This window comes from Orbicella faveolata, unplaced genomic scaffold, assembly GCF_042242905.1.
Source record: "Orbicella faveolata isolate gen_17 unplaced genomic scaffold, um_ofav_v1 contig_24, whole genome shotgun sequence".
NCBI lineage: Eukaryota > Metazoa > Cnidaria > Anthozoa > Scleractinia > Merulinidae > Orbicella > Orbicella faveolata.
Genome location: NW_028301552.1, coordinates 11242941 through 11258469, shown reverse-complemented (window position 1 = coordinate 11258469; position 15529 = coordinate 11242941). Strand labels below are relative to the sequence as shown.

The 15529-nt window shown below is 39.7% G+C and overlaps 1 protein-coding gene across 1 annotated transcript; it reads right to left on the bottom strand.

Moving 5' to 3' along the window:
• Positions 1 to 369: 369 nt before the first annotated feature.
• Positions 370 to 10589, bottom strand: LOC110043173 (uncharacterized). Its single transcript, XM_089292844.1, has 7 exons — positions 10406 to 10589; positions 8866 to 8957; positions 6447 to 6754; positions 4787 to 4931; positions 3449 to 3790; positions 2329 to 2483; positions 370 to 1445 (listed from the first exon to the last, which is right to left on the bottom strand). Exons 2-6 carry the CDS (start codon positions 8927 to 8929, stop codon positions 2368 to 2370), a joined length of 975 nt encoding a protein of 324 aa, XP_089148970.1. The 5' UTR covers positions 8930 to 8957; positions 10406 to 10589; the 3' UTR covers positions 370 to 1445; positions 2329 to 2367.
• Between the last annotated feature and the right edge of the window lie 4940 nt (positions 10590 to 15529).

Sequence of the window (15529 nt, the reverse complement as noted above, 5' to 3'; positions counted from 1 at the left end):
TTTAGTCTGGGGTAAGAATAATCTAGACCCCAGGGGGTACTCCCATAAATAAGCTTTATACTATATAGGTAAATTATGGAAGAAGCTCATTTCCGCTAAATTATATTCTGTGCGACAGTTTTCCGTGGAAACTTTTGTGGGTCCCGGGAATAAACCTATTGGAATGACATAACGGAGATGGTGACAGAGTGGTCTCGCTTACTGACAAGCTTGCATTTTCAATAAGTTTCCCTCCCTGATGGCGTCCAAGCTTTTTTGCTGCCCTTACTCGCTGCTTCCGGCAAGTTCAGAAATCACGATTCCCGGTTTATCTTCTCCACCCTATTGCAGCCTTTCTACCTGAAAATCTACATTGTATATTGTCACAAATAGTATAAAAACAGCAGTTTATTCGTGCACTGTAAAACTAACGGCAAACTAGCCTACAATAGTCCACAAACCACAAAATAACAGAACTTTAAACTATATACTTCTGGGCACACCATGACGCACAGCAATAGAGAGTTTTCACATGACGTCACTTCGGCCATTTTGGCGTCCCGAAAGAATGAATCGGAGACCATTCTCTATTTTCCAATTGCCCATAATTCACTTTGGTTGCCCCCCACATTTTGCATAAACTATTGTTGTGAAAATGCTCTTGGGAATATGCAGACCTCCCAGGAGTATTTCACAACAATACTTTATGCAAAATTTGGGAGGGGGGGGGGGGGGGGGCAACCAGAGTAAATTACGGGCAGTTGGAAAATAGAGAGTGATTTTTTTCCCAATAAATTTGCATGGCTGATGGCCATTTGAATGAAAGCACCCTTTAGCCATTTTAACGGTTAACTTCTCTCATTTATATTCCAATATTACATTACAATAGAACTCCCAGCTTGCTCGTGAGGTAATTTCGAGCAGTTTGTAAATTTCATTTCATCTTCTTTGCAATTACATTGCAATGTTAATGAGCAACGTTAATTGTGAAAAGGGCTGAGATATCTTAAATTCGAATAAGCGCCAAGGGAGTGCAAATAACCCCGAGAGGATTCGTCTTCTATTGTCCTGTAAAAACCATACTGGTATATATGCCAAACCAAGGAATATAGTATTGCAGCTGCTGTGGTCTGAAAACGAACCTTGCTATTATGGTCTGCCGTTATGAAACTGGATATTGTTGCAAGGAAACTACGAGAGCGTATAAGCATAGACTTGATCACTTTTCACTCTCTCCGCCCCCTCCCCTCCCTCGGTTTGTATCTACTTTGATGCTTCATTTCGCTGTCAATAATGCGTAATTTTTTACAGACCTACATATGCCATAAGACACTTACGATTTAAAAAAAAGTGTTCTAGATTTTGCTAAGTTTTGTGAATAATCCTATCAAATCAGCTACATTATAAGATATCTCAGATATTTCTTGCCAATTCCAGGAATTTCCAAACTTTTCCGGAGATGCCACCTATAAGAAAGAAGAAATATTGCGTTGGTGCCAACCCAAGTGTAGTGTCTACTTTGGTGTAATTACACTCGACCTAAGTCTTCACGTATAAGAATAAAGGACGGTTTGAGATTGGCTAAGAGGTCTAATTGGCAAGCAATTGGTTTGGTTTTGGTTTTACTACACTTAATTGAAAATCGCTCTAACTGAAATTATAATTGGCTAACACTTAGTTCAGTTACAGCACTACAACATAATGGAGTTTGACCGAGTCATTGTTCCACATTGTTCGATCAGACTGTCTAAACTTAAATATCAAGCCAAGAGCATTCAATCAACCTTGCAGTCTCTGACACTTTGGTTTACTTTTTGTAGTTAAATTGCGGTAATACCACAGAATTCAGTAACAAATTAGGTCAAGCGATATACTCCTGATTTGCCATTCGATTCTTGATTCAGCTTCCTTGCAATAGTGAATTTGGAAGTGAATTTGAAACTCCTTTTGAGTCTGTAACTTATGGCCTGGGTTTTTCCTGTGTGATAACGATGCATTTCTCAAAAAATGATCGAAAGGCATTTCTCATTGGGTGTAATTATACTACCATAACAACAGTAGCCACATGTACACAATGTGATTCTGTTTGAAAACAGGATCCAAAACGATGTGATTATAATGAGGATAAAAACGACGATGATGATGACGATAATGATAACGATGAAGGTGATCATGGTGATCAAACGTTGACATAGCAGTCATGAAACCACTAAGAACAAAAACAAGAACACCGAAAAATAGTGAAAAAAATTCTACATCATCGTGGTCAGGCAAATCTTAGCGCGCGAGGGAGTGAATAAATTAAACTCTTACCATCGAAGAAGGATTGAAAAAACAAACTATTTGTACCTGGAAACTCGATCATTACAAGAACTGCTGAACTGATCATCAGAACTGCCCGCGTCCAGCCACCGATGCCCGGTAGAGAAAAGCTCCAGATAGCCACAGAGTAACCAGTAACCAATGACAAGGCTGAAGTCGGGCACCTGAATCGGTTGGTTCTTCTGCGGATAGAAAATTAAAGATACTTTAAGAGAAAGCAACTTAGCGACTCACTAAAGGAAGATCATGGACCTAATCAACTTCACTAAATTGGATAATTGTTTTCTTTGAGGTATAAAGATGAAATAAATGGAGATCACCTGCAGAATGAGAAAGACAAGATGGAGGCGCGGTGGCATATCGCTATCTCGCCGGACTATCTGGGCTCACACATGACCCAGGTCATTGTTTGGACCTCGGTCAAACGTCTCAGGTAGTTTTTTTTTATTTTTAGTTTTGGGGAATTTAGAACACAAGGAAGAGAGAACAAGCTGTGTATGAGGTAGTTGCAAAATTAAGATAATATATTTTTCTCGGATAGCCGAGTTTCAGCTCTTTTTTTGAATACGCTGCATCCACACTCCTTCTACATCTACATCTACATTTGATTTCGTTGGTAAAGTCGTTAGACACCACACCCACGTTAAAAATATTACAAAAAGCTGATCAAGAACAATAAAAATATATCTATAGCTACTTGGACATAATATATAAATAAATAAATAAATAAATAAAATTATAAATAAAATTTAGAAAATAATAAATAATAAATAAATATAATAAATAAAATTTTACAAAAGGTGCCAATAAGTTCGTATTTCACCATTTTTAAACACTTAGAAGTTAAGACACTAATAACTCCCAAATATCCAGCTTTGACCAATGAAAATAATAACCTTATCTTTGAAGTACTCTTTTCGCTATTTTTGCAATATTCAGTTTCTGAGCAAGACACTTAGTTACTCTCAAAAAACTCTTTTCACGAGTTATTTATGCTTATTTTACTAGATGGAGTTGAGTGATGAATGGCTGCCGACGGTCACTTCATGATAATGAGCCAAAGTAAAGCGCCGACACATCTATTAGCGGCAGAAATTTTTAGGGATTTTATTGCTGACTCATAAAAACGGAAGTGTTATGTACGTACCAGTTTCTTCTTCCTCTTCTTCGACTTCAATATCCAAGTCGTTCAACGTAACATTCCGGTCATACCTGCAGGTGATGGGAAAATTCATATCCATTTTGTACGTAATTACCCCCTGCGTTATACGACGCATAACCTCATTTCTGTACTCCAGGTGGTCAGGTGTCTGTACCCTGACAGTAGAGCAATTTCGGAAAGGAATGTGGAAGGTTATGTAAGTGTCGTTTTCGGACTCGGCCGAGCAACTTGTATCTGTTAGATGCATCTCTGAGGATTCAAGATCCGGATAATTGCTTCTTTTGAATTCAGCAATGATATACTGTGGCGAGCATGTGACTGTTGGCTCTGGAAACAAAGCAAATTAATAGCTTGAGGGTGATTCAAACAGCAGCACACAACCCAGCAATTAATTAAGTTGGGAAGGGCGTGGAGGAGAAGCCGCCAACCCCGAGTAAAGGTGCCCGAGGCAGGGAAAAATTAAGCGGGAAGTGTCATTACCTAGGTGATGAGAACTCGAAGAAAAAACAAGAAGTACTTTGCAACTTCCACGTCATATATTTATAACAGAGAAAGCACGGAAAAGGGTGGGACCCACTAAAGACGAAACTTGAACCATAAGTAAAAAGCAGGGAAATGAAAAGTTTAGACCTTCCCTCCTATTCCGCTAAGCTCAGGGATTGTACAGTGTTAAGGTCACATATATTTTTTTAACAGTAACAGTAACAGTAACAGTAACAGCAACAGCAACAGCAACAGCAATAGCAACAGCAACAGCAACAGTAACAGTAATAGTAACAGTAACAGTAATAGTAACAGTAACAGTAACAGTAACAGTAACAGTAACAGTATATCTTTATTGCGCCTTACTCTCCAAAGGGAGGTATTGGTCCAGTTACAATTAAGGTTTGAACATTCACTAATAAAACGTAAAAAACAACATTTATCATATCTGTATACAGATTAATTGGAAAACTCGAAACGCTTATTACATTTGTGAATTAAGAATCTCTTTTCTTCTTTGAAACATTAAGTGGATATATTTACCTATTATTTTAGATGTAACCTTATTGTCTGCTCTAAGCAAATACTTGGTCTTCTTGTTATCACTTTAACTGGTGTAACGAGTATCTGCTAGTGAGTGAATGCAGGAATGAATGCATCCTCGAACTTACGAGTAACCTTCTCACCGTATAATGATTTCGATCCTTCGTGGTCGGGATATCTGGCGTAGTAACTAGGCCACTCTAGCTTTGCAGTTTTCGCTAAACGCAGTGATGAGCGTACAAAATCATATACTATAATCATTATTTACTTTATAGATGGCATTACACAGCTCCATACCTGGAAACCCGAACAGTTCAAGTCTTACGCAAGGTACAGTGCCCGAAAAAGTTAAAGGGTAAAGCCGAACAACACTTCCGACTGGAAACGGTGTTGTAGGATGAAACTCTTCGTTTTCCTCTTCCTCTGTAAACCTGCTAAAAGTCTAAACAAAAATAGAGATGTAAATAAATAAATAAATAAATAAAAATCATACTGATGGACCACTCCCCAATAGAGCTTTTCACGACCAAGGGAAACAAACAGTGAAACAAATAATTTAAGACAAGGTTACAGATCCCAACTTTCACAAAGCAGACAACTGGGCTGTTTACGAGCATGGCCGAGGGGAGAACTCGGAACTACTCAGAACAACACCAGCTATTGTCGTCAGAACGCACAACTTGAAATCACGATCCCCGGATTTCAATGCCTGACAGCGCTCAAACCACGTTTCCGCACTAATCAATAACCATGTGTCCTTCCTGGTATGAGAGGAACAGGAAACACGCTTTGCGAAAGCGGTGATCACAGAAGAGTAATGTGTTTTTCTCTCAGATTCTTCAAAACCAACTAATCTATAGATTTAGCCAAGCCTAAAAGCGGAGCTCCTGATCGCAGTGACTAACCATAAAGGAAAAGGAGGATTTGTTTTTCTTGGATCGGAAACTTAGAGAATGCTCAATTGCGAGCATGTAATTGTTCAGTGTGTGGTTTCGCTATTTTTCCAGTTAAATTTTAACAAACTATACCCAAAAACGCGGCAGGGGTTGATCCGCCTTAAATTACGTTTGCACGTACTCCCTCATTCTCCCCCAGAGTAATGACCTGCGATCCAATGGGAAACTAGTACCTGGTCAGCGGTCAACTTCCTGAGATCGATGGTTACCAAATTTTCTAACGTACGGGGCTCCGCTTGCCCGACTTTGGCACGCAGGAGCTCCGCTATTACACTTATGGCTAAATCTCATGATTAAGCACCCACTGTACTACAGGCTAGGAGGAGGTGCGGTGGTTTCATGGTTGGTATGTTTGCCTCTGGATCGATAGGTCCAGGTTCGATCCCTGGCCGGGGACATTGTTTTGTGCTCTTAGGCAAAACACTTTACTTTCAGAGTGCCTCTCTCCTCCCAAGTGTATAAATGAGTGCCGACAAATTTAATACTAGGGGTAATCCTGCAATGGACCAACATCCCAATACAAGAGGGAGAAGAAAAACCCATAGTCACCTAATGCTTCTGAAACCAGAGATAAGCGTCGGCCTGATTGGCCACTTAGTTCGTATACAGACTTAACCTTTACTACATCGTACAGGCTAGGGCCATTAAATTTCGTTGAATCTTAGTTCACTGAATGAACCCCTTCACACTTTAAAAAGGAAACACCAGCTGGTTTCTCTAGTTAGAGAACTCGAGACCTAAAGCCTACAAGGAAATACTTAGCAAATTGAGTGGACCCGTGAAGCCGAGTGTTAGGCCGCCATCTTGGATTTGGTAACTGTGGAGGGTTGTGGAAAATTTGCCGAGAGCGTAGGCGTGAGGTGCCCCACCAGCCCCACCTCACCCCCTGCACTCCAATTACAATCCAAGATGGTGGAATCGAAAACCTGGTCTATCGAGCGATCCGTTCCAAGATAACGCCTGCACTGCAGACTATCTTCGGTTGTAACATCATCTCTTACCGTGCCAAATGGAATAAAAGAACCTTCTTTATCACGAGCAAATCTCAGCTGGAAAGTATTCACGTGTCCATGTGCCGCACCCTGTATTCTTATCCCGCAGAACGCGTAATCTCTTTCCAAGTCGATCTCAAGATAGCTGCCCTGTGCTCCATTTGCCGAGGCACACCATCCTCTGTCTATGGGAGAATCTAAGCGGGCGTTGAAGGCTCTGTAGTCGCTTCCTAAAACTGTGGAAGCGGTCATCTGACTATTCTTAACTTTCGCTCTGTCGCCTATCCCTACGCCAAAGTTTTCGCAAGGAAGTCCTCCTGTATAAAGTAAAAGAATTACGTCAGTGCACATCATTTCCGCGTCAGGAAAGTAAAACTTAATTAATAAGTAACAAACATGGAGTAACAACCTAGTTAGCGGTCAGCTAGCTCGCTAGATTACTACTTCACTGAACAACTAAACTCACTGATCCCTAGCAACTGGCTGACTGACTGACTGACTGACCGAATGAACGAATGAATGAACGAACGAGCGAACGAACGAAAAAACACACGAACGAACAAACGAATGAATGAATGATGAATGAATGACCAAATGACTGACTGTCTGACAGCCTAAACAGCTGACTCACAGATCAATTGCCTGACTGAATTGCATAATTACTGACTGATTGAGTAAACATTTAGTATATATATATATATATTGCTATTTATACCATGCCATAGAAAGTACGGCCAGTCAAAATATAGGAAAGCCGTTGAATATTTGACGGTATTACTTCTAACCTTCCTATCATGCGTGACGCGTATGTCGCAGTGATTGTGTTGGCCACGGTATTTTCTCATGGCATGCTATAAAATAGTTATGCAATGCTCCCTCGTGCTATACATTGGGATATCCCACTTGTCACTTGTATTTTCTTGGTATAAACACTCGCGTTAAGGTTCGTTTGTATACCTAGTAAAATAAAAGTGACTCGTGGGATATTCCGTGTTATAATCCATCAAATATTTTCGCTGGCGCGCGATTGGTCTAAACGCGTCACGTGACCGAATATTCCCCAGCTAAAACTGTGGAATTTCCGAGATTATAACCCATTAAATATTTTCGCTCGCGCGCGATTGGTCTAAACACGTCACGTGACAGAATAGGCCAAGCTAAAACTAGGGAATATCCGAAAATATTCCCCAATTTTCAAAACTGCGCGCGTTGCGAAAAAGGTTTGAAGAATAATAAACACAATAGCCTCCACTTGGGGCGAAAATAGGCTGGAATATTTGTCCTTGGACATTATCTGTTCCTCGAAGCTCACAGTTTTCCTCGGAGCTTCGCTCTCGGAAAACTGTTCGCTTCTCGAAACAGATAATGCCCGCGGATAAATTTCTGAACATATTTTCGCACCAAATGGAGGCTATTGTTACGTATACAACTCGCATAACTAACATATATAGCTGGAGTTCGGTTGAATCTAACGTGCGCTCTTTTTGGCTGCTTTTCCAGTCACGTGGCAAGCGCTAAATCCAAATTTCGGGAAAACAAATGTAACTGTTTCCATCAGGAGGACCTGTAATTAAGTATATAGTATGAAATGGTCCGGGGGGGGGGCACTGCCATATATGTATATAGGTATTTGCCGCTGTGAAGGGTATGGTTTTCAAGCAGTTTACTCTAGGATAGGGTATGTAAATCAGAGCGTTTGGGTCTAGAATAGGGTATCGTTTTTCACAAAACTGACTGGTTGGTTGAAGGTTTTATCTGGAGTAAGGAAACCAGAAATTGCCACTCAAAATATAAAAAAATCAAATCGGCAAGTTTAAATTTACGCAAATCAGCCTCAACAGTGTCAAAGATGGGGGGATTTGGGAAGTTTACTCTAGTATAGGTTAGCAAACTTCAGCTGAACTAGCTCTGGTATAGGCTAAGGGTTCCAGAGTCACAGCGGCACATCCCCACCCAGAAATTCCCAAAGTACCGCCCCCCCCCCCCCCCCGGGGAAATGGTAAGGTACGGTACGCTTCGGTGGAACATCAAACGAGTTTAATCAAGCCGTGGTTCATATTTTGGAGAGACGTGGTCGAGGCAAAAACCCCATGGCGAGACCAAACGAGCCTGGCATACCGCAATAGCGTACCAGAAAGGTACGATTATGAATTCACCAACTGACAAATGGACCATTTTACCGATCTCACGTAATATCAACAATTTTTTCGTAGTTTTATTTAGACAAAAAACGCCCTCCATAAATCAATATATCATGCAGATTTTAGTAAACAAGCCAAGAATCTATTGGAAAATCATTAAAATTTGCGACCCCAAAATTGCCATTTTTTGTAAAGAAATGATCGCAACGATTGCCCCTTAGCATTGCAGGACACTATTGCCAGCCACCTTAAAAGTACTCAAGCTAATTCGACTCTTTTTTTCTTACCTTCCACTGTACGTCCACTGAGGAACACAAGAGCAAGTGTTATGAACCACGATGAATTTCCCATTCTTGCTATAATCTTCAAACTCTCTCAACTTCAAACCAAAAAATAACGGATCATAGTCATATATTTATAGATTATAAGTAAAAAGTAAATTATGAAATCCGGACAGACCACTGAGCTATTGCTGTACAAGGACTCTCTGCGTCTGGGTTGTGCTGGGAGAATACACTTAGCGAAAGATAATCAAAAATGGAAAATCTCGTCTGCGGCAATGCTCTAAAATGACAGAGTTAAGCAGGATTGTTTCCTTCTTTATCGACGTATTCTAAAATTTGTAAGCATACAGATATTGCATGCTCTTTTAAGGTAAGCGTTCAATTTACTTGAATTTAAACATCCAGCTGGCTTATACTTATGCACTTTTCTGTTCCTATGGCTAATCGGAAGCTCGCAATAAACTCCCGCTACGAACTTATTTCTCAAAACCTTGAACAGTGATGTTTTATATATTTATGTGGCCCATTTCAGCAATGTCCTAGCAGGATAAAGATTATGTGTGAAGTGCGGAGCGCAATCAAGCATAACGAGATGATTAACATCGGAGTTGTTTGTTTTATTTCCATCCTCAATCTGTGATAGTTTACTTCGTAAAACGACTGTTAAAATTCGCATAGCACAATATTTTCAACTTACACAAACATGCGCGGGTTTTTAAGTGCTCTTGAGATGTCAACTAGAGTGCCTTAAACTATGACCACACGACCGCAATGATATTGTGCGTTTGACAACAATATTAACTTTTGGATCACTGCAAATCTAATCTTCTTACTTTTGGTAGGTTTCGGCTAAAAATTGTTAAATGATGACGAAAAATTTCATTTTCTGTTGCAAATTTGTTCAGTGTTTGAGCCAACTTAATGCGGACTTTCATTTGTCGTCTTGGAATGAACAGAATGTATCTATGCAATTCAGCCCAAAGTTCGCTCACTTCCAAATGTTCATTTTGTGGGCACGATAATAAAAGAAATGGAAAAACCAGCTTCGAAAACTAGCTAGAGTTAAGGAGAAGTATCACAACTGACTGCGGTATACTGAAGCGAAAGAGTGACGTCGTGCCAAATCAGTTGCCACCAAGAGTGTTGGACTTTCAAGTAATCTTGCCGAACTCAGATCGTATATTTTTCATTTGTCAGACCCAAGGATTCTTAATTGAAATAAAAAGATTCCTCGGCTCCTCAACAAACTTTGAAATGCCATCATTTGACCTCTTTCATGAAATCCTTTCTGTGAGCAGATCGGTCATGCTCAACTAACTTTCAGTCGACTCATAGATTTGATTTTCAAATGTTTGAAACATTTCAAACGCGCATTGCAGAAAAAGCAAAAAAAAAAAAAAAAAAAGCAACGTTTTGGACAGATTTTGCGTTCGTTTTAAGAATTACGAGGAAAAGATTTCCCAGTTTCTAAATGACCAACTTTGCGCTTCTAGAACTTAAATTCTAGAACTGTTTATCAGGTGACCAACACGTCGAAACTTACCGCATTGCCTGAACTTCACAGCATATCAATGAAGGCAAAACTCAACCAAGATGTACAGCTCCGGGTAATGCTGAATACACAGAAAACGATGTTGTTTCTTTCAGGCTTCTCAAGATAGATGATTTGAGTTCCAAAAATGTGTTTTGAAAACTTGAACAACTATACGCTTGCGTAAAAATTTAAAAAGCCCGAGGCGGTTTCCGAACAGAATTAATCAAGTTGCCAAATGTTAATGTGATTGGCCGTTGGTTGGTCATTCAACTGAGACGGGATAACATGTAGTTATAATCTCGACGAAACAATAAAAACCCGAACTGCAAGCAGTAAGTACATTTATTCACTGTGCTTTTGAAATGCATTTTTCATTCCTGCGGAACATTCTGCCACGTGAAGAAAGTTGATACATATGCATCAGGACATGTACAGCAGAACTTCAAGCTCAATTTCGTATTCATGAATCGAAAAGCAATCAGCTGTGCCATGAAGAATATAAAATCACTCAGCCATTGTTGTCATAGAAGGCTGTAAACAACGGTAAATAGATGTCTCTCGAAAATTCAGCCCAAGGTCTATTGTTCAGTTTGCTGCCTTTGTTCATCTTTTATAGAATTTTTATTTTTATTTTTAAATTATTTCTGTAGATCATGGTTGAAGAATTTGCAAGACTAGGTAGACTCAAGCAGCTACAGTTTAGATCTCCGCTATTAAAGGAGCTCAGTCAGGGTATTTTGAGTTATTTTGACCACATACAAAATTACCTTTAAATGGTAGGAAACCTGAAAATAACAGTTTAATAAGATAGAAAAACACCAAAGAGATAATAATAAACCATAAAGGAAAAAGGATGGTTTAGAATGGAGAAGATTAACACGGATTACAAACGACGAACTCTAAAACTTTGGGCTAAACGTTTTTCTAGGCGAACTGTGACGTAGCTCTTTTAAGGAAAATAGGAAATTAAAGAGAAGAAAGAGAAGTGCATGTTTTGCTTTCATCTTGCTTTCATTCGGGATTTGACTGTAAAGACTCGCATCTGCTGCTGATTTTGACGTTTTTCAGTTAGAAATAAAGACGACGATAGGTAGCGTTTATTTACTTGGACACTGTGTAAAAATAATAGCAACACTCGTGATCAGTAAGAACACAAGTTTAAGAAAATCATGGAGACAAACAACCATACATATCTCTAGTTGCTGTTTATAGCTGTTAATGGCTAAAATAATTTTCTTTACCTGCTATTCTGGTTCATTCTGATGTAATAAAATCTAACTAGCAAAAATGCTTTTCAGTCGGCTTGCATGCAAAATTTCACCTGATTCAAGCTGCGTCCACACCACGCTGGAGATATTTAAAAACGCAGCTTTATTCCTACGGTTAGGTCTACCGTCCACACTAATCACCGGCTTTACGTTTTCGTGTGGAGGGAAAAATAACCTGAACCCTTTTAAGCGGAGCATTTGGAAAACGACGATGTCACGGTAATTATGTGATTTCCCTACTTGAGCCATGATTCATCAAAAACATTTCCAAACTGACTGGTGATTGTTGCGTTTTTAAATTTCTCCGGCGTAGCGTGGACGGAGCCTCTAACATGGCGCCAAGGATTAGGGGACTAAATCAAAAGAAAGTGGTTTATTCATGACGCAAACCCAATGTCATTTCTTTTGGTTTAGTCTGAGCCTCGTAGCTATGTTAGAGTACTAGTTTAAATTAATAGGTTTGAAATTCTGATTGATGGTTTATGAAGCCGGTTTCCATAACGTGATAAAAGCATCTTGCAGTCCACCGCAACAATATATACCACGTGATACTTCCTGCCGTAAACAGGGTAATTAAAAGGAAACTACGCTGCAGAAATTCCAAGTTAGCTACGAAGAAGTTGGAAGTACACAGGCGACCATGCTCAAGATAAGTCAGGAAAGATCATATTGCCTAATAATTTGTATAACTGAAGAAATATTTAGGATGTGTTTTAGGTAACAGAAATGCTAGATAATTTTGAAATAACAATACACTACCTCACATTTATGATCTTGTAAGTTGCGCTACTTGCTGTTGTGTTACTTCATTGCGCTTTATTGCTTAACTATCCTAAAACTGAACACATTTTTAAAAATTGGCATTTGACGCCCACCGTAACGTTCGCCGCAAACCTGTGATGGACGTTTGTATTTGTATTTTGCGAAATCGATATTAATTTGCATTTTAGAGTTTTTTTGTGTCATTATTTTAGTATAAGTTATATGTTTGAGGTAGGTGTGAGGTCCCTCTAAAAAGAATATGATCATAGAGATAGAGCTTTTTCCATGCACGTGTGTTCCTGGACTGTGTAGTATTTTTGTAAAGCGCCTTAAAGCGCAAAACTTGAGAGAGTATCTTGGGAATAAAGGCTCTATAGGAGAGCTCAATTACCCCTCATCCTCTCGTGACCTGGGTCACCTAAACCTGAGACCATATCTCCTCTACCTTGTACGACCTGCACTGGCTTCCTGTGATTTATCGTGTTCGGTTTTAACTGTTGTTTACAAAGCTCATAATAATCAAGCACCTGACTATATATAATGTGAACGTTGACATGTCAAGTGGATCTAACGCGCGCTCTGGGGTTTTCTTGTATCGTCGCGTTCCATCGACATCGAAACCGTACCATATAGGTAACTAACTACCGGGTTAATAATCTATTGATTAGTCATTTATTTATATATTCATTAATTTATTAACTGAAATCAGTTATTCTGAATAGCTCAGTTGTCACTTCTTGTCCAGCTTGCGTAGGGCTTTCGGAACCGTATTTGCTAGCCTAGGCTGTATAAATGGTAAAGCCACCCACCATTACAAGACCTTGAACAGAGCATGTTTTTCAATTACTTTTAACTCTGTCACCACGGCCATGTTGTTCTGTTTCGGTCGGGGCAGCCCGAGAAAGCAAGATAGTTGCTGGTCTAATGTCGTTTGCTTGTGTGCAACATTTGGTCAAGTATTAATTATGGGCACCGGGCAAGGTTTTGGAGTGTTCTTGCCCGTTATTATGAACGAGTTCAACACAAGCAGAGAGTACACCGGTAAGTGAGTCACTGGGTCAATAATTGGTTGTTGAAATAAGCGATCGGCTATGAAATAAGCGATCTTAATGCCGTAATTTCAAACTAATCATGATGGACGAGCGTAAAGTATAGCTGCTGTGAAGGACTCCTGATGTGTCTGCACGAGGGAGCATCCAATATTTTGTCGGCAACACAACGATGTGCAAACAAACTTGCGACATGGGCAAAAAGACCAAATTATGCAAAAATGTCGTTAAGGGGATAGAAAATCAAAAGAAATTTAAAACCCTGATTACATCGCCGTATGCCCTGTTCAAAGCCAAAAGATTAATCGAAAAGATTTATTTCAGGCATTTGATTATCTTCAACGTCGCAAGCGCTGCTAAAACCCTGTGCAAAAGCTAGTCAATCTGTTTGTTTTAGCAGCTTTCAGTTTACTTTGGTGCAAGCACTATTCCTTTGTGAGACTGTCGCAAATAGATCCCATTATAAATAACCCATTTGCAGCATTTGCGACTTTGGTCGAGGCAATTGGAGGCTGCTGGTTCGAAGACTTCATGACCTTTATATGTCCGTATAGGGCCCAAACAAATGGAGTGCATAAGGTTTTGACCTCGTGTATCGGTACAATACACTACAGCTTAGCTATTAAAGAAAGTAGAATGGTTATTCCCTTCGTGTACCGCCTCGCGAGGACATGACTGGCTGCCTTGTTCACAGTAGTTAGGAATTAATTTTGAATCAAGAACGACGACGCAAGACATTCGTTCTCCTTACCACCACAGACCATATGTCAATTCAAAGCTTATCAGCTGTGCTATCCGATAAAAATTGTACGTTTTACTCCAGTTTTATCTTATTTTAAGGAAATAACCGCCTAGAAACCAATAACAACCGGCATTTTTTCCAGCGAATTCATCTGTTATCGAATTCGGCCACCTGAACAAAACCACAATAGGCACGAGTGTTGTGCTTTATATCACTCACAATGGGCAATTCTGCAAAACCGTGTGAAGTTTCGTCGATTATTATGCAATTTCTTTGTCAAATTTGGTTATCGAATACACTTAATTACTGGTCCCTTGAGAAATACTTATTTTTGTTTTTTAGAGGATGTCGGTGTTTCCCGAAACACAATCTGCGATCAGGCGTTCTTTTTTCGGCGAACGGGAGAAGGGCGAAAGATTCGCACGAGGACTCAAGGACTCGTTTTGAAACGGAGGCAAAAGGTTCTGATCTAAGGTGGCCTATTCCAATATTGTCTTCAGAGTTGCTTAAAGGAGCTCAGTGACGGTTTGCGCATATTGACAAGTTTACCCTCAATTTTTAAAATTCTTCGTTTGTAATCCGTGTTAATCTCAGTCAGGGGCTCAGTCGCGGTTTGCGAATCTTGAAAAGTTTAGCCTCAATTTTTCAAATTCGTCGTTTGTAATCCGTGTTAATCTTCTCCATCCTTAGCCATCCTTGTTCCTTTATGGTTTATCATTATCTCTTTGGTGTTTTTCTATCTTATTAAACTGTTATTTTCAGGTTTCCTTCAATTTAAAGGTAATTTTGTATGTGGCCAAAATAACTCAAAATACCGTGACTGAGCCCCTTTAAAAATGAGATCAATCGCCTAATGTCCTCCTCGTACCCCCACGCGGCCAATCTCAATCTTGTAACTGATGTTTCTACCGCGTATAAATAAATGGCATGTATGTTTTTTTTTTAGCTAGGTCCCTAATAATTGCTCTTTCAAGGGGAACGCTCGAACGATGTCGTACTATTTAATACAGTGGAACCTCCACTAACGGCTACCTCTCTACAACGGCCACTTCTTTTGCTCTCTGCGGACAGTCCATACATTCACTTTTATTTTAACCTCTCTACAACAGCCACCTCTCCACAACGACAACTTTTTCTTAATTTCCAGCTTCTTCGTGCCATTCCTAGTTTTCCACTAGCGGCTAGACCACTTGTGAGTTGCCTTTTACCTCTGTATTAAAACGAATCTTCGTGAGAAACCGTCATTCAATGAGTTCTGCCAACAGGTTCATTTTCATGCAAATCAAACTTATTTTCATACGAAAGGTTTTGC